The sequence below is a fragment of the Pelodiscus sinensis genome, chromosome 1, assembly GCF_052426305.1.
Source record: "Pelodiscus sinensis isolate ZL-2025 chromosome 1, ASM5242630v1, whole genome shotgun sequence".
Lineage (NCBI taxonomy): Eukaryota > Metazoa > Chordata > Testudines > Trionychidae > Pelodiscus > Pelodiscus sinensis.
Window position 1 is genome coordinate 192,898,596 of NC_143052.1, and position 23,615 is coordinate 192,922,210.

At 42.6% G+C, this 23,615-nt stretch overlaps 1 protein-coding gene across 3 annotated transcripts in view; it reads right to left on the reverse strand.

The window, feature by feature from the left end:
• Nucleotides 1–23,615, reverse strand: part of BRWD1 (bromodomain and WD repeat domain containing 1) — a 134,783-nt gene that overhangs the window by 70,661 nt on the left and 40,507 nt on the right. For all 3 annotated transcript variants that reach the window (XR_012898106.2, XR_012898105.2, XM_075911992.2), the window contains exons 20-28: nucleotides 22,744–22,837; nucleotides 15,863–16,003; nucleotides 12,357–12,442; nucleotides 5,228–5,420; nucleotides 3,153–3,278; nucleotides 2,909–3,016; nucleotides 2,355–2,479; nucleotides 2,143–2,225; nucleotides 518–629 (exon numbers count right to left, since the gene is read on the reverse strand). Coding sequence is in view for 1 of the 3 variants with exons in the window: in XM_075911992.2 (XP_075768107.1) it covers nucleotides 518–629; nucleotides 2,143–2,225; nucleotides 2,355–2,479; nucleotides 2,909–3,016; nucleotides 3,153–3,278; nucleotides 5,228–5,420; nucleotides 12,357–12,442; nucleotides 15,863–16,003; nucleotides 22,744–22,837 (1,068 nt within the window). In the remaining 2 variants the exon portion in view is untranslated. The remainder of the gene's footprint in view (nucleotides 1–517; nucleotides 630–2,142; nucleotides 2,226–2,354; nucleotides 2,480–2,908; nucleotides 3,017–3,152; nucleotides 3,279–5,227; nucleotides 5,421–12,356; nucleotides 12,443–15,862; nucleotides 16,004–22,743; nucleotides 22,838–23,615) is intronic.

The window sequence follows — 23,615 nt, forward strand, 5'->3', positions numbered from 1 at the left end:
GTGCCTGTTGGGGTAGTCCTCTTTCCCTGGTGCAACCTGCACACTGAATCCCTTATCCCCAACAATAATTTAAATGATGCACGTACATTTTCATTTTATTTTCCAAAAAAACCTAAATTAGTTGAAGGACCCAAGCAACGGCAGGTAAATATTTTAGTATTAAAATATAAAATAATTAATTTCCATTGTGTGTGTTGGCATTACTGAAGCTCTATGGTTTTGACTTTCTTTTTAGAAGATCTCTGTTGATTGGTCCATGAAGATTCAATAACTCATAATACGCAAGTCATAGAAAATACAGAATACAATTTGTGTTAAGCAAGTTATTATTCATGAAAAAGTTACTGCTTTTTGGCAACGTTCACACAGTGCTTAAGATATGGTTTGCTAATGGTGCTTTATATTTTCAACCAATAACATATTTTGAACATTTTGTGCACTATTACACGCACTGTCCACCTACACAAACCATGATATACACTATGTAAATAAACATTTAAAAACTCTCTGTACTTACTTAACACTGTAACACTGAAAGTGACTATCTGGATACTGTGGCTGATATGGCTCTTGACCCAAAACTGTTCCAAACCACCAAGCATCATCAATAATGGATCGGAATCTATCAGCTGTAAGAGAAAGAACTATTTCTGATAGATATTCTGGTAAACAAAAGTTTTTAAACCATTTTTTTGTGAGGATGGAATTACTGTGGAAAAAACTAATGAACTGACTCAGACTCATAGACTTTAAAGGTCAGAAGGGACCATCCTGATGATCTAGTCTGACCTCCAATATTGCATTTTGGTTTAAAATTATAACTATCTACTTAGAAAAAGGCATTAGATAAAAGAAAAAGAACCTACTACACAAAGTAATGTACATTATTCACAGAAAGTACTAAAATCCAAACATTCACTAACATACAAATAATGTGTCAATTTATGTTCCACTGTAAAACACATGCATTGCTAAAGGTGCTAAATACAATATATAAATACTTGTATGACTTCAACCACAATGAGACAAAGGCCTGGAAAAACAAAACAAAACAGATAAGCTTTAAAAGAGTGAATTGAAGGCCAGACCCTGGCTCTAGCTTACTAAGAGGCAATGAACTCCATTTCCTAGTCCAGGTCTCTCCATCTAGGGATGTTAAATATTGATTAATTGAATAGTTGAGCAACCTCCTTAATTCTTATTGGTTAGTTGACTATTTTATAGTCCCCGGGGCAGAGCCGGCAGCCAGTGCACTCGGGCCCCACTCCCGAGGAGCCCCCTGCCACTCCGCGCTTCTGCCACTATCAGAGGCAGCAGCGCGGGGTACCAGACAAGAGCTTGTACACAAGGGGAGCCAGTTTAAAAACCAGCTCCCCTTGCAGACCAACTGCTTGTAGCCCTGTGCTGCTGCCTCTGATAAAGGGGCAGCAGCATAGGGTGGCAGCAGCCCGTCTGAGCTCCCAGACTCAGCACGAGCTGGAAAGGAGCCGGCTGTCCGCCCACCGGGCTCCTAACATATTTTAAATGCAGAGATTCAGTAGGGGTAGGTTCCAGACCTGTTGCACGTCAGCACTGAGCCAGGCTGTTCAGGTCAGCCTGCTAAAAAATTTACTGGCAGGGGATGAGGGAGGAAAATGAGTGTACAGCCTCTTCCCAACTTACGAACCAGTTACAGACCAAGCAATTGGTCGTAACTCAGTTTGTTGGTAAGTCAGACCCCATAGAGTTACATGCGACCGCTCCGTTCGTAAGCGTGGATCGCGTTCATAACTCAGGGTTCGCCATTTATGACAGCTTTGGTCGTAACTGCGAAAGGTTGTAAGTCGACCGTTCACAACTCGGGGACCGGTTGTAGTCTATAGCATTAACCTGTAAGATTTTGCTGATCAGTTAATCAACTGCATTGATGCCCCACTAGCTCCATCAATGGATAACTTGAGTAATCAGATGTTCAAATCTCTAGAAACTGTTTGCAAAAGGATCTCAATTGACCGTAAGTGTAACAATGTACTCAAGCTGCACAGAGCCTTTTAAATCAATGTCAACACAACAAATTATACATACCAGTCTCAGAAGCTAACTACTATGGAAAATGTTTGTACTCAAACTATATTGCCAGACATTTAGAAAGTGAAGACTTACAAGACTGCCAATTCCTTTGTCGTGCTTCATCATAAAACTGACGCAATACAAGAAAGTCAATGACATCTGGCATATCATGGTATCTAGATTAAAAAATAAAATTAGCTTTCATTTGAGTGCCATACTATGTTATGCTGTTGCTTAGATGGGAAAAAAGAGTAGCTTTCAAAGAATTATGTTATCTAGCATATTCATTCAGTAAAGAAACATACTTCAGAGAAAATGATTTGTCTGAAATTTTTCCAGTGGCATGGTCTATGAAGGCAAGCTTCAGGCAACACAACGTAGGAGGACCGACTTCGTATCGTATCCCAACAATTTTTACCAATTCTTGATCCTGTAGCGAATAAAAAAAATGAAAACAATACATTCCATTAAGCTTCCGCCTTATACTAAATCTCTAGTTTAGCTTCATTACACAATATCTGAACAGTTTTAGCACTCAAAAAGCAAATATATTGTAAAATACTGTACATGAGGTTTTACTGGGAGACAACCAAATTCTTTTAGAAAGTCTGTACCCTTTTATTAAACAAGATTTATATTTTAATTGTAGTGAAGTCTAGGCTTCCCATGGGAAGTATTGAAGGTTTCTTAGATAACTGAAGAAATCTTTCTTCCTCCTTTACCACAGGAAAACATTAATGGAAAGTTACACAAAAGTCCTCACTAGTTATATTTATACAAATAATCTATAATGCTAATATAAACTGTTAGTTAGACATTATCAGTACTGAAACATGTAACAACTTCAGTATACTCTTACCCTAAGGACCATTTTTCTCCATGGCTCCTTGTGGGGGTTTAGTTCATAAATATTATTTTTTCGGACTGCTTCAATATAAGCTTCATGACCTTGTCGAAAATATATTACCTGTAAAATAAAAATCCACTCAACAATTATATACTTAAGAAAATACGGTACATATTTTTGTATATTTAGAGCCAGTTCCTATGTTAACTTTTAGATAAGATAAAATTTTATAGCACTTTTTGATAAAAGCTCTCACCTCATCACCCATTTGAGGAACAAAAGGAGATTTTCGAAGTGCTGTGTCAGTTATCCAAACAGGAGGATGGTAGTCATATAACACGTCTTGGTTTACTGACTGTGTGGGAGTACTAGTCTGCACAGTCTAACAAACAGGATAGTTATATGTTAGAAATTATATGCTTCATACAATGTCATGAAAACTGGTTATCCAAGAATTTCTTCAGAAGTTTACACAAGTTAATACCATGAAATTATATCATTAAGCTCTATTAAAGATCTTTACACCAAAAATCTCCTGAAGACCACATTTTTGTACTCAAGTTTTGGTATTCGGGTTCTTCTTATATCTGCAGTTCTTCCATTGTTGTCAATATTTGCAGTTCTTCCATTGTTGTCAATATGTATGTCAACTATAAAGTATTCTGCTCCCATAATCTTGTAGTTCTCTCAGAGCTTCACAGTAGTTCTTAATGTGACTGTCAAAAGACTTGTCTAATTTTTGAAACTGCTGTTCCAATGTTCTCTAACTGGAAATTACATATTGATTGAGGTATGTGTGCCAGTTTATTAAACAGACTATTTAAATGTGTACAAAGTGTTGTTTAAAGCAAAGGAATTCCAAATGATTATACATCTGCTACTTCAAGAGTAACACTCAGAATCAAAGGTGATTATGTAATCAAAATAATTATTTGAGAATAATAGACAAATACAGACCATCACACATTTCGTACTGTATGCTGACATGCATTTGAAAAGCACTATGTTTTATCACCACTCCCCTGGCTGCAAGAGAGTTGCAGAATTACTTGAAGCATTTAAAGATTCTAGTTCTCCATATTATTACAGAATGCTATTTTCTACACATTTAAAATTTACCAAGGCACTGAGAATAAAATTCCCCACTGTGCAGACAGCCAGCACAAGGCCTATACACCATTTAATCCTGGGGGAATTCTGAAACAGTTACATTTGAAACCACAGTATAATTGCAGAATTCTCCCAGGACTAACCATTTAATACCTGTGCTGTTTGAAAGACTTAGGTTATTTAAATTAATGATGTCCAACCATTAAGTAATAGGGCTGAGGTTCTAGCCAATTATTTTCCCATCCATAAACAACCCATCTCATGTTTAACTAGGAGAAATGTGATTTCATTTTGTATGCAAAATTTGCCCTGGCTAGTATAAGCCTGCTGCTCCAGCACATTCTATGTGAGGCATAGCTTGAAAAGATTCAGAAAGTGAAGCTGGTGCAGAATGCAACTACTTGTCTATTAAATAGCACAGATAAGAACTGATGCAATATGCTATCTGCCATTATTGGATGCGAATGAGTTTCCAGACAGTTTAAAATGAGGGTTTTAAATAATAAAGCTTTAAATAGTTAGTAAACTGGTTACTGGGGAAAATAACTGTTTTATAACATAATACTAACACAACTGTAATCAGTGGAGATGCCAGAGTTGAAATCCAATCAATTTAAAATAAAGACATTTTGTAGAAGAACCAAGTTACCAAATCTAGATTTGCTGGCCTTCTAGACATCTGACTTTTCAAATGGGCACTGAGGAACAGGGACATCTGACTTATGAGTGGACCAGCTGGATACAGAAAGGTTTGTCTTGCCGAAATTAAATGTCAGTTTAATTTGTTTTAGATATTTTTGTATCTGTTTTAAAATTCAAAAAGTCACCACAAGTACTTTAAAATCTAAACAAATAAACCTGTAAAAAAGGCTTTTGCATTCAAAGCTGCTGTAAAAAAGTGGTAAAGGTTAAGAAAAAAACCCACTTGTTCGGGACCGCCTATGTTACTTGTTAACTGATGTAAGTAACTTCTTGTAAAATAAAGTACATAAAAGTTACACAATGTAATGTTGCTGGGAGAAGGAAATTTTTGAAAAAGGGGAAAGGGCCCAAGATTAACTTTAAGTTTTACAAACACTTTTAGTAACATCACAAATACCTCTGCCTAATATTGAGGTAACGAATACAAACCACAAACTTCAAGGAACAAGAGATTTAAAATGCAAAAAGAGTTATCTATGAAAAAATTAAGTGAATATAAAGAATTAACTGTAATACCACCTCTTCCTGCTTTTTTGGTTTGGGTTTTTTCCTTCTCCTCCTCCTCCTCTTTGGAGGAGAAGATTTCTCTGCTGATATTTCATCTTCTGAAGTGCTACAATATCGGATAGCTTTGCGTCGAGATGTTCGTACAGGAGGCTGGAGATTTATCCCTGCATCAGCTATCCAGTCAGAATATCTACTTGAAGAGTCACTAATCATGGAAAAAATAACAGAATTTAGATATTCAAACAGCTGACAACTAATTACATGAATACCGTTAAATGAATATAGCAATCTAACACTAGAGGAAGATTTAATTGCTGCAATTCCTTTCAAAAGAACTTCTAATTTCTTTACTCTAGCTAACATTTTAACTGACTACACTAATTTTTCAGTCACTAGCATGCAATTATGACTTTTTTGTCCTTGCTGAATTCTGCACAACATTTCCTGTGTTCCTTCATGGTATTTCAGAAGCAGGATTCCAACTAATAGGAACATCCTGCCTACTCACAGGCAAAAGAAGGCATTTCCTTTCAGACATCTCTTATTTCATTGAGGGTTTTAAAAACAAAACACTTTCCTTTTCTAAAAGACAGTCTAACTTCTTGTTAAGACAGGTTTCCAACAAAAACAGCCGTAACTCAGCAAGGACATCATGGAGGATGAAACCCCTTTAAAAACACGGTTGATTTAACAAAGTTTGAGAATCAGACTATGGCATACTAATATATATATATAAACCACCAGAGATTTACGAGCTGTTGCTCAAGGCCTTTTTTTGGGGGGGTGGGGGGAGAGGAATGTACATGCTTTATAGAAATGATGGTATTTTTTTAAAAGAATGTTATTTTTCTAAAGTTAATTTTAGTAACAAATTTTAAATGGGAATTCCATTATGTTTATTTTTTCTTCGTTCACACAAACTCTTCTTTGCTGTGTTTTAACAAAAAAGGGCTATAATCAATTTAGTTTCCAATAATATTGTTTTCTGGTTTTCAAACTTTAAACATTGATTTAGTGTTGCCAAAACAGAGCACTACTCCAAATTTCTCCATTTTATCTTTTTTTGTAAGGTTTATTATTGAGAAGCAATCCTATTCCAGGTTCATCATATGTTTCTGACTCATCTTGGTTCAGTCCCTTTCAACATTTGTTATGTCAACTTTGAGGAAGCTGTATACTGAATTTGGTGATGTAGCCTATGCTCTCTCATATGCTGTTTTCATGCAAGACACTCATCTAACAATGGTCTGTTAGAAAGCTTATCCTTTCATGCGATGCATATGTGATACGAACACGAGAGAAATCCTGGACAGAACTGAACAGTTTCAGATGGACGGCTTAGCATCTAACATCAAGAGTTATGGAGGTGTCGCTCCTCTGTGGAAGAATGCAACTTAAGGAAAAATACAAGAAGTTACATCACTTGGTTTAAATGAAACAGATCAACTTGGATACAAACTGCAGGTGCTGTTGAAGCAAAACCTTGTCCCTGAAGAACTGTATGTAAGAAGGCGCAGCCATCAGGGCCTGCAACTAACATGCCCCCCCGAAAGAGATAATGGCTATTGAGAATGCAGTTTTCTGACACAGAACAGGCTTCAGACAGGAAGCAGGGGCTTGAATTAGTGGTTCTAATTAAACAAAATACAGGACTATGCAGCACTTTAAAGACTAACAAGATGGTTTATTAGATGATGAGCTTTCGTGGGCCAGACCCACTTCCTCAGATCCAAAAAAAAAAAAATTTTTTTTTATCATTATCTAATAAACCATCTTGTTAGTCTTTAAAGTACTACATAGTCCTGTATTTTGTTTCAGCTACACCAGACTAACACGGCTACATTTCTATATCTGGTTCTAATGAGGCCTCCAAACTGTATTCAGGTCCCATAAAGGCCGAGGAGCCCTTTTAGAGATCCTGTCGCCATGGCACAGGAGAAACCCAATTTCCTTTGGATAAGTGGATGAAACACTGTTATTGCTGCTAAGTGCAGTCTCAGTTGCTAAGCCCAATCCCTGGAAGTGTAACAGGTACTCAAAGATGGAAGCTTCTGCTGGATGGGTCCCTGGGGCCAAGGATGACAAAGAAAGCCTCTTCCACTTTGCCAATTATGGTGTTCTAGTAGAAAGCTTCCTACTATTGGTCCTGCTGGATGGCGTCCAAATGACATCCTTCCTCTTCATTCAGCCATGCCATAAGGCGTAAGGAGCTGATCACTGAATGCAGGATACATTTGTGGTCCTATGTGAGGAGGCTAGGAAAAAAAGCAAGCAACCCAGGAGGCTGAAATGACAGAGTGAGGAGATCTGATACCAATGCTGCCTCAATTAGACCAAAGCAATGAGGATCTTGTCTTTCAGCTTGGTGATGACTTTTGGAAGGACTGAAATAGGAGATGAAGACGACAGCAGTGTGTACTTCAAGCTGCAGTGGAAAGTATCAGAGAGGGAACCCATGCTGAATCCCTTTTGAAAGCAGCATAGGCAACACTTGTTTTTCTTCATCACAAAGAGGTCAATTGTAGGGACACTCCACAATGCAAACATCCCAAAGGATTTCTGCATTTAGGAACCACTTGTGGTTGGGAAGAAAACCCTGCTGAGTTGATCGGCAAAATGATTCTGGATCCTTGGTAAGTGAGCAGGTATCTGGGTGATGTCTCTGATACAGAACTGCCAAACGCTGATTGCTTCTAGGCAGAATGATCTGGACCGAGTTCCCCCTTATCTGTTCACATAATAATACACTGTGATGATACTGTCCTTGAATATGTGAATGCGTGATTTGGTCCTGGAAGGTACAACACGCACTGTGAATGGTGCAAAGCTCCAACACATTGGTGTGAACTAATGCCCCTATTCCTACCACAAATCCTGCAACTGCAGCAAGTCTAGTTGCACTCCCCAGCCATGAAAGGACTCATCAGTAACCACTGACTTGGGTCAGAAAGGGCTGAGCAAAGAGGATCTTTTGGCACATGTTACAAGGGGATTCCCAACAGAGCAAGAGCTGCACATTGTCAAGAGGAAGATGAACCATCCTATCTAGAGAATGCAGGGCAGGGAGATAAATCATCCTGAGCCATGTCTGAAGAGAACAAAGGGATAACTTGGCAAGGTGGACTATTTGTAGACATGTGGTCCAGCAGACTTAGGCACACACAGACTCTGTACAGTTGTGACGGCAAACTGAGGCCTAGCTGGGGAATTGTCTGAAAGCTGCTGGTCGGAAGGAACACCCATAGGTTTGCTGAATCTAAAAGAAAGCTGATGAAGTCTACTTGTTGAGTGGGAGTGGAAGTCAACTTCATGGTGTTTAACAGAGATCCAAATGTTCGCTTAAGCGTAGCATGGTGTCAACATGGTGAAAATGTCCTTTCTGAAGCTGCTGTTCAAGCAACCAGTCATCAAGATAGGAGAAGTTATGGATTCTCTTCCTACTGAAGTATGCTAGGACCACTAACATGCATTTGCTGAAAACCCGGGAGGCAGAATTGAGCCCAGACAGGACAACTGTGTATTGAAATTGGCAGTCTCCTATCACAAAGTGAAGATGCTTCCTGTAACAACTGAATAACCACATGGAAATAGAAATCTTCAAAATCCACAGCAATTAACCAGTCATTCTGAAGCAAACCCAGGAGGATAGCTGACAGAGCGACCACACAGAACTTTGTGTGTTTGATTAATTTGTTGAGTTCACAGAGATCAAGGACAAGCCGCATCCTGTCCTGGGATTTCAGTATCAGAAAATACAGTAAAACTCCATTAGTCCGGCATCCAATGCTCCGGGACTCCTGATGGTCCGGCACCATCAGGAACCTGGAAGTGCTGGGGCAGCCGGACAGGCTTCCCTCATTCAGCTACTGCTGAAACTGACCAGCAGCTGAATCGGGGAAGCCGGGAGCAGAGCAGCTGGGGTGCTGCCGGGTTGGTCTCGTAGCGTCGCCCCTCAGCGCTGCGGGACCAACCCGGCAGGACCCCAACTGTTCTGCCCCAGGGGTCCCCAAGTCAGCCGCTGCTGAAACAGATCAGCGGCTGATTCCAGAAAGCCCCAGGCAGAGCAGCTCTGCCCGGGGCTTCCTGGAATCAGCCGCTGATCTGTTTCAGCAGCGGCTGAATCGGGGACCCCTGGGGCAGAGCAGCTGGGGTCCTGCCGGGTTGGTCCCGCAGCGCCGTCCTTTGGCGCTGCGGGACTAACCCGGCAGCACTCCAGCTGCTCTGTCCCAGGCGTCCCCAAGAGCAGCTGGAGTGCTGCTGGGTTGGTTCCGTAGCGCCGCCCCTCAGCGCTGCGGGACCAACCCGGCAGCATCCCAGCTGCTCTATTGCAGGCATCCCTGATTCAGCTGCTGCTGAAACTGACCAGCAGCGGCTGAATCAGGGACGCCTGGGGCAGAGCCAGACTATCGTAAGGGGGGGCTATGAGGGGTCTGGAGTGGCATCCCCTCCCACCCCACTCCAGACCCCTCATAGCCCCCCCTTCTGATAGTCCGGCATATTTGATAATCCGGCACCCCCTGGGTCCTAAAGGTGCCGGATTATGGAAGTTTACTGTACTTAAGTAAAATCCTAAACATTGCATTTTTACAGAAATTACTCCATCACTACCTATACTACTAGAAAGCTGGCCTACTCAAACAGCAGGATCTTGTGGAGCAATCCCTAAAGAGGGAAGTAGAGGGGATGTGGGCATGGAGATGAACTGGATGATTTAACCTGAAATGACAGTGTCCAGGATACAATGGTCAAACATTATGGAGCCCAGGCATTTTAAAACAGGACAGCCTGTCTCCAAAGAAAAGGGTGAACGACACAAGATTCTTCCAAAGAACTGCAAGTCCTCAATAGCTTGTTGGACATCCAGCATAATCCCTAAATTCTGGAACCAGGAAGCCCTCCTTAGTAATTTTCCAAGGCCATTGCCCTGACAAAGTGTCCGTCATATGTAGGGCAAAGATCGCAATGAGTTTCTATTCTAGGAGGAGGACCTGAATCTGCCCTGCAGAGCCCTGTCCAACACTGTTGTGACCACCAGGAAATTCATGGCAGATGAGAATAAAACCCTTTGTATCTCTGCACTGGCACAAAATAGTGCTTATCCAACCAACTGACCACCTGCAATACTGAAGATTGCCTCAATGAGGAGAGCCACTCTCCCAGGGACAGAGGCCTAGAGAACGTCAACATAGAATCATAGAATACTAGAACTGGAAGGGACCTCAAAAAGTCATCATGTCTAGTCCCCTGCCCTCACGGCAGGACCAAGCACGATCTAGATCATCCTTGATAGATGTCTGACACGTGGTGAGAGGTAATGGAGGGTGGGGCAAGGCAGTGCCAACTCATACAGCCAAGGCACAAGAGCCAACTCTCTACAGGTACTGTTGGGAAAAGTCTCTAGCTTCAATGCACAGCAAATGCACACACTTACTTGGAATATACATCCACATCTACTCAAAGAATTAATGTTGGCAAAATTTGGGATCATTAAGTTCTCTGCACTGGCACAGAAACATGTCAGCCAGACAGATATCAGCCAAGTCATAACTGTTCTTTCAGAATTTGTAGATACGACATCAAAAGTTGCCTGTGCTTTCTCTGTCCCTACAACTGGGAATATCCTCCAATTTTTTCCTTTACAAGCCTATGAAATTAAATGTAAAGGACTAGCTAGTCACAGATTCTTAAATGTATACTGAAGACAAATTAGTAAATAAAAACCCCGCCTCTCATACTAAAACAATATATATCATCACAAATTCTTGCATTCATAAACTGTACAGAGAAAGCATGGTATCAGATTGTTGAACTTTGGTATTTGCTGATTTGAGCAACAATTTACCATATTTCTTAGGACAAACTGGAGAACAGGCTTGAATTCAGCAAGATTAAATTCAATTAAGGCAAGTGCAAAGCACTTCACTTAGAAAGGATGAATTCAAATGCAAAGCTACAAAATGGAGAACAACTGGTTTGGTAACAGTACTTCTGAAAAGGGTCTGGGGACTATAGTGAATTACAAATTGAGTAGGAGTATGATTCCACGTGATGTAGTTGTGAAAAAGGCTACTATTCTGGGAATATGTGCTAGACAGAGGAGGTATCTGTCCACTCCTGTTTGGCACTGGTGAGGCCCTCAGATGGATTACAGTGTGCAATTTGGGGTGCCATACTTTTGGAAAGATATGGACAAACTGAAGAGAATCCAGAGGACAGCAACAAAAATAAGAAATTTAGAAAACCTGAGTTATGGGAAAAGCTTAAAAAACTGGCCATGTTTAGTTCTGAGAAAAGATGATCGGTGGTGGGACCTAATGACAGTCTTTAAATATTTAATGGCTTTAATACAGAGAACTGATCAACTATTCCCTATGAGCAGTGAAATTAGGAATAAAGTAATGGACTTAATCTATAGCAAGTGAGATTTAGGTTAGATTTTAGGAACCATTTTCTAACTAGTAGGGTTATTAAACTCTGGAATAGATTTCCAAAGGTTACTGTTGAATCCCCTATCACTGGAGTTTTGGAAACAAGACTGGACAAACACCTGTCAGGGATGATCAAGGTTTACTAGGTCCTACCTCAGTGCTGGGGGCTGGACATGACATCTTAAGGTCCCTTTCACCTCTACATTTCTATGACTGATCACAGAAGTCACATGGTAATTCAAACTTTTTAACTTTATATTGCCTGAAGATATTTGCATTTAATGTTGCTTCACTTTTTAAAAACAATCATTGCAGTAAGAGTTAACAGTGAATATTGGCAAGGTTTTTTTACTTAGCTCTCCCTCTGCATATACCTTTGGGTCCCTTAACTAACCATCTTCCTTCTTTGTGGGTAAAAATCCCAGAGCGTTAAGCCACTTAAAGCATAGGCAAGTTTTGACGATGTCATATATACAAATTCTGAAAGAACAGTTATGATTTCGCTAATATCTGTTTGTCTAGTGATTTGATAAAACAGCAACAGATGGTTATTTAGGATTTAGGTCAACTAAAACAAAGCACTTCCAGAGAATGGGTTTCTTCAAATCGCCTACCATTTTATATTGGACATTATCTATGTTTGTGTAGACATTCAAAAACAAAGTCTGAAACATTCTGGAGACTTAAGTGAGAAAATGGATTTTTTTTTTTACCTAGAACTGTTGTTATTGCTCTTCTTGTCACTTTTCCATTCTTCCTCCTCATCAGTAGAACTTAAGCCTTCACTTTCTTCAGCTTCCTGGATTAAAAAGAGTGTAATTGATTATCAATCATGATTTTTTTGTGCAGTGCATATAAGAAGTTTTATATGGTTGAACTCTAAGGTAGCATCTTAGAAGGGGAAGGAAAGGTAGCAAGTTAGAAAAGAAGATCTCACTATATTAAAAAGATTTATTAAAATAATGAAGTAAAGTTCTTTAGTTTCTAATTGAGCTGACTTCAACACTTACACAAACTAGCACTGCATATTAAATTATTCAGTGTGGGTTGATTGTACATAAACAAAGGCACTACAAGAACTGTCACAACATTCCAAGGCTACTACAGCCCGCACCCAATGGTAGCTGCACTGTTTTGCCTGTGAAATACCTTAGCATTCTTTGCACACACTTTTGCAAGATTTTAATACTCAAGTCTGCATCATCTTAGAATCTTGATATTTTCATGAAGTCAATGTATGATGGAACCTGGCTCACTTAGCATGCAAAAGAAGAATTTAAAGTAGCAGAAGATGGGGTGTAAGATTAAAAAAAGACTATCATGCTCCCTCTTCCCCATAAAAACAGAAGATTTCTAATTTCTATAGATGTTTCCCTTAAATATTTTGTACAGATTTTCAACATATTGACTGGCCTTGTATTCAATAACTTTGTAAAGTAAAACAGTGTATATTTAAATATATAATGGATTACAAAGTATGTGAAATATCCTCCAATATACTGCAGAAGTTTCAAAATTTCCTGCAATTTTTGCCAAATTTTGCTCCTGTGAATTTCACATTCCTAGCAGATTCACTGTGAATTTGTGAAGGACTGCCTTAAATAAAAAAAAGAAGGACCTAGTAACTGGATATCAACCTGAGGGCCATCAGAACAAGTAATGATTCAGGTTATATTCTATAGTATACTACACATAACATATGTTGAAGAAAATTGTTAAGGTTGCAGTGTTAAGCACTCAGGATAAGGAAATGTCAGAATTAAAGGTTGTCTGAGCACTCAACTGCTTAGGCACGATGCTGTCCTTTACTCCTGCATCCTCCTGCCCAAGGGTGGGCAAGATCCAGCCTGCAAAGCCACCAGATATGGCCCCCAGCCACCTCGCTAGCACCCTTACTGCAGAGTAGGAGCACCCACTTTAAACAGCAGACTGCTAATTGCTCTGCAAGCTGGGTAGGGAGGAAAAGCTGTGTGCGCTATCCCCACCCCGTAGCAAAATCCCTAAGCTCCCACTGGCCAGTTTCGGGCCAATAGGAGCTGAGAAATTTTGCTAAAGGCAGGGGAAGTGAATGAAGTCTCCTCACTTCCCCTCCCTCCCTGTGCTAGAGCAGAGCCAGGTGGAACAGCCCACAGGAATGGAGTCTACAGAGCTACTGGTTGGGAGCCACTTCGGTAAGTGCCTCCCAGCCAGAGGCTGTCTCTGGCACCTCCACCCCATCTCGCCCCTTAACTACCTGCCCCAGGCCACCACCGAAACCCTCTGTATCCCTCTGCCCACCTCCTCCAGGTCACAACTCTCTCCCAGACCTTGCACCCCTTTCTGCACCCCTCCTCCAGGCCAGAATCCTCTCCTGCACCCATAACCCCTCCTGGACCCTGCACTCCAAATCCCTGCCTCAAATTATAACCCCTTCCTTCATCCAAACTCCCTCCTGCACCCCAGTCCCCTATCCCAAGCTCTCTTCAACTCCTGCTGTCCCAGAGCACATACCCCCTCTCCACAGGGCCCTTGACCATTTCACAAAATCTTGGGAGTGGCGCCCCCCATTAAAAATTATTGCCCACCCCTGCTCCTGCCTCATTCACTACACACTTTTCAGCCTGTGCAACAGATGAAGCAGGGTTCCTATGGTATAGTATCTTCAGTATATGATCCTGATTCAATCCTATAGCATGCCTCTTCCCCTGGCTTCAACTAGGGATGTAAAATTTAAATTAGTTGTCTAATCAAATAGTCAATAAGGGTGATAAAGGCAACCCAGGGCAAGGCGAAAGCTCTGCAGGAAGCTCAGGGCCAGGGGGAGACTCAAGCAGTCCTGCACTGGCCCCATGCTCTCCATGGTGTTTCAAAGCAGCAGCACCGCATGGAGCCTGGAGTTAGCCAGGGACTCTGAGTCCCCAATTGACCCAGGGCTCCATGCGGTGCTACAGCTTTGAAACACTGCTTACAGCCCGGGGCCAGCTGGAGACTCCTAGCTAGCCCCAGACGCCACGTGGTACTGCCACTTTGAAGCACCCCTTCCTCTCCCTGCCACTTACTGCCTCTTTTTAATAAAGGCAGCGGCGGGAGAGGGGGAATGACTAGTTGACTAGCATATTGACTAGTCGTTCACATTCCTAGCTTCAATGCCACTATTTCCCAGCCCCAGTTCTTCAATCTCCCATAGCTGGCTCTTGTCCTGTCTGCATTTGAGGGGAAATGCTGAAAGGTGCAAGACTCTCATTGCTGTGCTCACTATCACAACAACCAGGAGCAGCACTTACAGGGAAATTTCTGTTCATGCCCTACAGCCATGGGCTAAAGCAGGTCTGAGCAAAATACCCTCCAGCTCATGCATGCAGCAGGAGTCTCAGACAGATTTCCTGCCTGCCCACCACATGCTGCTAAGACAAGCTGCTGCCAGGTTCTGTTTGATCTGCTGTGAGCCTTCACACACTGGTCCCCAACCCCCAGCATTATTCCACTGGCTGGTTTCAGCCAATGGGAGTTGCCTGTTATCAACAGGCAGCTTGGGAAGCACCCTCCCCACGGTTCCCTCAGGCTCCTAGTTGTTCAGAACTCAAAGCCCCCGGGACAAGCAGGGGGTCTGCTTAAGAAGGGTGCTAGCTGGGAGTCAGGCAGGTAAGTCTCCCAGCCAGAGCCTGTTTCTGGCACCCCAACCCTTTGCACCCTCTATCCCACATATCCCCTCCCAGATCTTCTGCCCCCATATCCTCTCCCAGATCCTGTACCCAATCCCTTCTTCCCCAGTCATAACCTACTCTTGCCCAAGGTCACAACCCAAACCTTTGCACCTTAGTCCCATAACCTAGGTCACAACTACCTCCTTCACCCAACCTCCATCCCAGACCCCATGGCTCCTCCATGAATATGAAAGAGTGCGACCCTTGAGCACTTTTCAAAATCTTGTTGTGGTCTCCCATTAAAAATTATTGCCTAGTGATTGTCTTTTTTTTGTATGATTTTATGAGAAGCAATCCCATCCTGGGAACATCCCATTTTCCTGACATAACGAAATCCTTACTTTGCTTTAAGTTATGATAAAAGAAAGTTGTACACCAAATTTGGTGGTCATAGCTCTTACCATTTAGGAGGAATTCTAAAAAAAACCAGACAGACTCACAAACTCAAAATATAGATCTGCTATATATATATTAATGAAACTGTCAGGATACTTTCCACTAACTCCAGTTATTAGAGAATTTGGAAAAGCACTCACCCGGTTTATGAAGCCAAAACAGTCATCCCTTTCCTCATCAGATGAATTAAGTTGTTCTGTGTTATTCCACGTTCGATAACTTGCATATTTACGCCTATGTAGTCTACGCTTTGATTGTATCAGCGAAGCTTCAGAATCACTCTAATTTATACAGAAGTAAAAACAGAGTTACAAATAAAGGTACAATGCTAAATTAATGAATTTTTTTTTTTGCTTAAAGATAAAAAGAACATTACTGAATTTTTAAAAATGACTTTGCAGCACCAGTATTTCCATCGTACTGTAGGCATTTACTGAAAGAAATGGCTTCAGTTAAACAGAAATCTGTAAAAAATTAATCCAGGAGATTTTGATGCCTTAAATTAAGATACAATATTGGTTTTAAGAAAAGACAGTTACTTACCTTCGTAACTTGTTCAAGATGTGTTGCTCCTGTCCATTCCATGTAGGTGTATGCACACCGTGTGCTTGCATCGTCTGAGGCTTTTCCCTTAGCAGTATCTGTTGGGCCAAAAGTGGAGCCCCCTGGTGTGGCACTGCTGAATCAGCTAATATACACCCTCTTGGTTCCTTTTTATCAGACCACTCATAAGAACGGGAAGTGGACGGAATTTGGAATGCACATGAGCAACACATAGAATCATAGAACTGGAAGGGACCTCAAGAAGTCATCAAGTCTAACCCTCTGCCCTCATAGCAGGACCAAGAACTGTCTAGATCATCCCTGACAGGTGTCTGTCTAATCTGCTCTTAAATCTCTCCAGTGACAGAAATCCCACAACCCCCCTAGGCAATTTATTCCAGTATTTAACCATCCTGGCAATTAGAAAGTTTTTCCTAATGTCCAACCAAAACCTCTTGCTGCAATTTAAGTCCATTGCTTCTTGTCCTATCATCAGAGGCCAAAGCCAAAGAGAATAATTTTTCTCCCTCCTCCTTGTAACACCCATTTAGATACTTGAAAACCGCTATCATGTTCCCTCTCAGTCTTCTCTTTTTTAAACTAAACAAGCCCAATTCTTTCAGTATTCCCTCACAGGTCATGTTTTCTAGGCCTTTAATCATTTTTGGTGCTCTTCTCTGGACTTTCTCCAATTTCTCCACATCTTTCTTGAAATGTGGTGCCCAGAACCAGAAACAATACTCTAATTGAAGCCTAATCAGTGTAGAGCAGATTGGAAGAATGACTTCTGTTAATGCATCCCAGAATCATGTTTGCTTTTTTGCAACATGTCATACTGTTGACCCATATTTAGCTGGTCATCCACTATGACCCCTAAATCACTATCAGCAGAACTCCTTCCAAGACAGTCACTTCCCATTCTGCATGGGTGAGACTAATTGTTCCTTCTGAAGTAGAGTACTTTGCATTTGTCCTTATTAAACTTCATCCTGTTTATCTCAGACCATTTCTCCAATTTGTCCAGATCATTTTGAATTATGACCCTATCCCCCAAAGCAATTGCAACCCCTCCCAACTTGGTGATATCTGCAAACTTAATAATCCTACTCTCTATGCCATCATCTAAATAACTGATTATATTGAACAGAACTGGTCCCAAAAAAGATCCCTGCAGAACTCTACTTGTTATGCCCTTCCAGCATGATTGTGAACCCTTAACTACTTTTTGAGAACGGTTATTTAGCCAGTTATGCACCCACCTTATAGTAGCCCCATCTAGGTTGCTTTTCCCTAATTTATTGGTAAGGTCGTGTGAGACCATGTCAAATACTATAGTCTAGGTTAGGGTTACTCAACAAGCAGCCCGTGGGCCGCGTGCAGCCCACAGCCCATTTGTTTGCGGCCCACGATGCAGTTTGGGTTTACACGGGGCTCAACACGCGGCCTATGAGTAAGATCCTTTGAACATGACCTCCACTGGGAACACGTTCCACAACGGTGAGGAATCTCCCAGGTAGGGTAATTATTGAAAGACATAGTGGAAAGGCTGGCTGCAACAGATGGGTACAGCGTGTCGGCATTTCTAGCCCCCAGGGAGGAGGTGCTGGGGCATTGTGGGAAGTGCTTTGTATTCATGCCCATCAGTGTGAAAAACTATTTGCATGTATATGCAACCACACTTAAGTTGCGGCCCTCAGCATGCACTGTATCTTTGTGGCCCCCGGGGATTTCAAAGTTGAGTAGCCCTCATCTGGGTATACCACGTCCACCTCTTCTCCCTTATCCACAAGCTTTGAAATCCTATCAAAGAACGCTTGTCCAGGGTGGCCTGGAGGGCAGCCTGAGAAACTATCCTGCCCTCCTTCATGAGGGCTCTCAACTCAGATTGAGAGTCCCTTGGGAGCAGTTCGGCAAACTTGTCCATGGTCGCCAAACTGTTATACACATAGTGACTCAGCAGGACCTGCTAGTTTCCTGTATGGAGCCGAAGACCCCAGATGCATAGGCCTTTCTGCCCAAGAGATCCATTTTTTTAGCATCCCTAACTTTTAGGGGTGATGCCCGGCTGGCCCCGCATCTCCCTCTGGGTTCACCGTCTGGACGACCAGAGACCCATTCCCCTCCTGTGACACAAAGTACCTCTGCTCAACCTTCTTGTCCGTAGGTGGGACAGAGGCCAGAGTTTGCCAGAGGGTCTTCTTGATTTTGGCCACGGTCTTGTTGATCGGTAATGCTACTCTGATAAGAGAGCTGGGTTGTAAGTTATCAACCATGGGGTCTGAATCCTCTGATACTGTCTGCACTTTAACCCCCAGACTCTGGGCCAGGCGACAAAGGAGTTCCTAGTGGGACCTTGAGTCCATGGAAGGCATGGAAGGGACAGACTCATCGAGTGTGTCATCTGGTGAGGAGGACAAGGACCCTTTCATACATGTCCCCTCAGGGTTACGGAATTGTGAGGTGGCCTGAGAGGCCACAGATGAGACCACAGTGGAGGGGTGAGCAGCAGGGGCTCCTCTCTCTAAGGGGGATCTCAGGGAGGCCTGGCCAAGTAGAAGGGACTGTCCCAATATCAGGGATTGACTCAGTGGGGACAGAAAGGCTGACTCTGATTTAGAAAAGCCTGCACCCTGGCTCTAGTGGTAAGCCCAGGGAGTCCAAAAGGGCCACTGAGCTGGGGACTGCATTTGTGAGGGCCAGCACTGCTGTACCATCGGCATCGGGATTGGCTGGGGCCATTGTTGCAGCTGATGATGTTGCGTGGAGGTGCTGCGGTGCTATGACCTGGAGCCGCCGGATGATCATACCTACTCTGTCTCTGATTTGGTCGTGTACTCCGAGGTCGACCACAGTGATGTGGTGGTGGTCACAGCCAGTGATCTCCCAGTTGGAGTATGCTGGGTCATTAGCTCTGGCTTTCCCTGGTGCTGGGAAGGAGAAAGGGGCATAACCAGTGCCAGCGTCACTATGCCTGGTGGGGAGGGGACAGCTGGTGCCGGACTTGGTGCCACTGCCGGTACCACCTGAGGACCCTGTACCGGTGCTGGCTCCAGTGCATGGACAGGAGTGGAAGCTGCAGCTGGTGCCAAAGCTGAGGGTGGTCCCACGCCCGGTGCTGGGGTTGAAGCTACAGGCGCTGGGACAGAGGGGTGATGTTCCCTCGCTTCCAGGCCCATGGCACTAGATTCCAGGGCCAAGAGTCGGTACCATCCCAGCTCGCACTCCTTGGCTAGACCCGGTGCCAAGGTCAGGGAAGAAGACAGCGTGATCAAGTCTCTTGCTGCCTCGTAGGTCTCTGGAGTGACAGGCTCTGGGAAGTCCCCTGGCGGGCTGGAAACTCATCATGGGTTAGAGTGGTGCTGGCCCGACTGCGATGGTCCAGGTGCAGCACTTGACGGTGCTGTGTGCCCCACTTGAGGGCGAGTGCCTTGAAGGAGACCTGCCCATGCTCAGACCCCTCTTCTTCTAGGGCTGAGACCGGTGCCAATGCCTACGAAGTGCCAGGGAGGCGTGCAAGTGGCTGGATGCTCCCTGCATCAAGGCTGGTGTGCTTTAGGTTACCAGAGCTGGGTTGGAGGCCGGTGCCAGGCGCAAAGCCACCTCCATAAGTATAATCTCCAAATGAGATACTCTTTCCTACTTGGTGCACGGCTTGAAGGCCTTACAGATTTTACAAGCCTCAGACAAATGAGCCTCCCCAAGGGACTTAAGGCAGGCTGAGTATCTCCATAGGGCTCAGGCATCTGGCACTCCGCATAGGGCTTGAAGCCTTGGGGCCTAGGCATGCCCTGCCAAATGCACTGGGGGCACAGCCCAAGCCTCGTCTCTGCACTTGATTGTTCGGTCCAAAGTAAAACACTTAACTCAAGGGTTCTCAAACTCTATGATACCGTGACACCCCTCCCCCAACTACTTAAGAACTAGATAAGAACAATGAACTGCTAAAACTAAGAACTAGAACACTACGTAAAACTGCTAAGAGGCACTTGCAGAGCAAAAGCAAGTTACAATGACTGTCATGAACGGTATGAAGGAACTGAAGGGGTAGAGAGCCAAGCAGGGCTATATATTAGCCGATATAGCAGCGCCACTCCAGGGGGCTTCCCCGCTGGCCCAATGGATACTGCAAAGGGAAAAATCTTCTGATAACGCGTGCACACCTACATGGAATGGACATAAGCAATCACTCAAAGAAGAAATTGCTATTATTCATAGACTTTCATGTACATAATCCATCTGAATCCCTTATCCCAACGGTTAATATAGTTTCTCAAGGAGAGCAATCCCACAATTAACAACATCCAATGCAACTTATGTTTCACAAATGAATCCATTAAAACCATGCTGGCCTAATGAAAAGCTCCAGTAAAATCTAGACTAAAGCAAGAACAAACGTGGCTATATTTTGTCTCTGATATTTACACGTCAAAGATTTGTAAACCCTGTTAAAACATCTTAAATAGATAAAAATTAAATACAGCTTTACAATATGAAAGTAAACATTTTATTGACTTATAACAAATATTATAAACATATGAAACTGCAGAGTTTTAAAAGCTCCTCCGAGTTCCCACTACAGTAAAACTCCATTGGTCCGGTATCTGATGGTCCGGCACCATCAGGAACCCGGAAGTGCTCCGGGCAGCCGGACCATTAGAGCTGCTCTGCCCCCAGCTTCCCCGATTCAGCCGCTGCTGAAACTGACCAGCAGCGGCTGAATCAGGGATGCCTGGGGCAGAACCGGACTATCGGAAGGGGGGGTTATGAGGGATCTGGGGTGGCATCCCCCCCACACCACCCTAGACCCCTCATAGCTCCCCCTTCTGATAGTCCGGCATATCTAATAATCCGGCACCCTCTGGGTCCTAAAGGTGCCGGATTATTGGAAATTTACTGTATTTTGCTAAAATGTGGTACACCTTACAGTAGCATCAAGATCATAATTCCTATCATCGTACATTTAAAAAAAGATTTAAACAGTAATCATAGCTGTGTAGTGAAGCTATGGTTTTTTACATAAATAAGACTCCTACTTTACTCTGTAGTTCAATTATCTGCTGTGGAACTAAGAACCAGTTTATGAAATTAAAGTAAAATTTGTATGTCATATGTAGGGATGTTAACAAATGTTTATTTTTGTAAAAGTATAACAACTGAAATCTTCAGTGTTTACACATAGGGGGGCAGACAGGAGCTGGCTTTTAAGCCAGCTCCCCACAAGCACTGTCCCCCGACCTCTCCGCACTGCTGCCTCTGATACAGAGACAGCAGAACAAGCGGCTCTGCGCCAGCCAACACGTGAGGGGAGCTAGCTTGAAAGTCAGTTTCCCATTCCAGCTCTCCCCTGTTCCCCACCTCCCCACCATTACTATCTCTCTCTCAAAGGCAGTGGGAGGGGAGATGGCAGGGCAGGCGGCTCTGTGAGAGCTAGAACAAACAAAGAGCCAGCACCAGCTCCCACCTCCCCTCCCTTCTGCCTCTGATACAGAGGCAGTGGGGACACTGGGGGGGAAGGGGAATGTAACTGTGTTGGTTAATCAATGAGCCCAGGTTTATCAGTTAACTGTGTACAAGAGGACACATTAACACCCCTAGTCATATGAAAAGATAAAATCATTAGAGCTATAAAGAAAGAAAAGTAAAAACAAGGCTTGTTATAAATATAAAAATAAGCTGTTATTTTGACAGTAAAACAGATTAAAACAAAAATACAATTCTTCTGAATTTGAGAGAAAGGCAGGCCACTGAAGTATTTTTAAAGAAGCTGATATCAATTAATAGTTGATATTTTACAGCCTAACAGAATTTGTTGCAAATTCACCATTTCATTTATTAGCGTAACAATTTGAAGGTCTACTTAAAAAGTTAGGTATTATATGTAGTTACTGCTATCACCAAATCCCCCTGCCAATTTTGGGTTAATTTTACAATTGTGTTTTTCAATTTAAACCATTCTATATTGTGTTGGGCCATGAAAAGAAATGGAAAAAACTGACAATCCTGAAATGGATTGTATACAAAATACTGTAAAATCCAGAAAGTAAGCTGCAAAAGGGACAAGTGACACGATCTTATAACTGAGTTTATAGAAATTACCTCTGAAGATACCATCTTGTTGGATTCACACTGTGTTTACACTCTTTAGTACTATACATGACTGGGAAAACTGCACTATTAATAAAATCTTAAATCCTTGAAATACAATGGCAACAACCTGAAGTCTAACCCAGGCCCTCTCGACTGTCAAACTGCCAAAGGAAATCCACTCAGTTCCAGGATGGTGGAAGATGAAGCTCCCAGAATAAATGCCAATTCAAGGAAGTAGCCATAAAATAAAAATGTACCACAGAAAAAGTGTGCAGAGGGGTCACTGAGAACCCTGAAAGATGGTATCTTCAGAGACATTTGTAGGTACTTTAATTTGTGGCTTTTTCATGCAGAAGTTAAGAACTCATCATTCACTATACCTGTTCCATACCTTTTCTGAGAACTGAAATGTCTTCCTTTTCTTCTCTGTTGCATAGATCACTCTTTCCTCCTCTCCTTTTGCAATCCGGTACTCCTTCTGTTTTCTAGAAGAGAGTTTTGAAACAAAAACAATCTCAATTCTGAAAGTAAACTGAGTAGTAAAAGGTTTTGTTTTAAAATAATTTATATTCCAGCACTGGACCTAGCAAATTGGACAGTTTAAATGTCCATATTTTAACCGCTCTTGGAATGGTTATAATGTGACAGAGAAATTCTATGATTTCTAAATACTTAGGGTTATTTTTGTATACAATTTCTTTGAGGTGAATTAGTATACTAGAAAAAATACAAGAAACACCCCATCACATTTTGTAGAATGACAAAATTTCGTATTTAGTTCCTTCTCTAATTAGCACAGATGTCAGTTCTTATTATACATTCTCCCAATGGAAACTGCAGGAGTGGGGGTTTGGGAATCTAAAGCTAACAACTGTGTATGTCTTAGAAGACACCTCAGATTTCCAGCATAATTCTTCAAAAGCCACAATAATGATAAAAAAAGGAATACAGATTGGACCTACTTGATCCATCACCCTTAGGACCTGACTAGTCCCGAATGAGGGAATTTGCCAGATCAAGGGAAGCTCCCTGCCACTGGCCTCCCAGACTGCTGTCCCTCCCTGCTACTGCCTCCTTCTGGCCTGCCTCTACCAGTCCCCCTTTCCCGGAGCTCTCTGGTCCAAGAACATCTATGATCTGGCAGGTCTGCGGTATCAGGAAAGGAGTCTCTCAGGAGTCCCCAAAATATTTTTTTATTTCTTCTAAATTAGTGAATGGAACCCTATAATCCTCACTTTTCTGGAAGATTAGGAGAATTCAGTG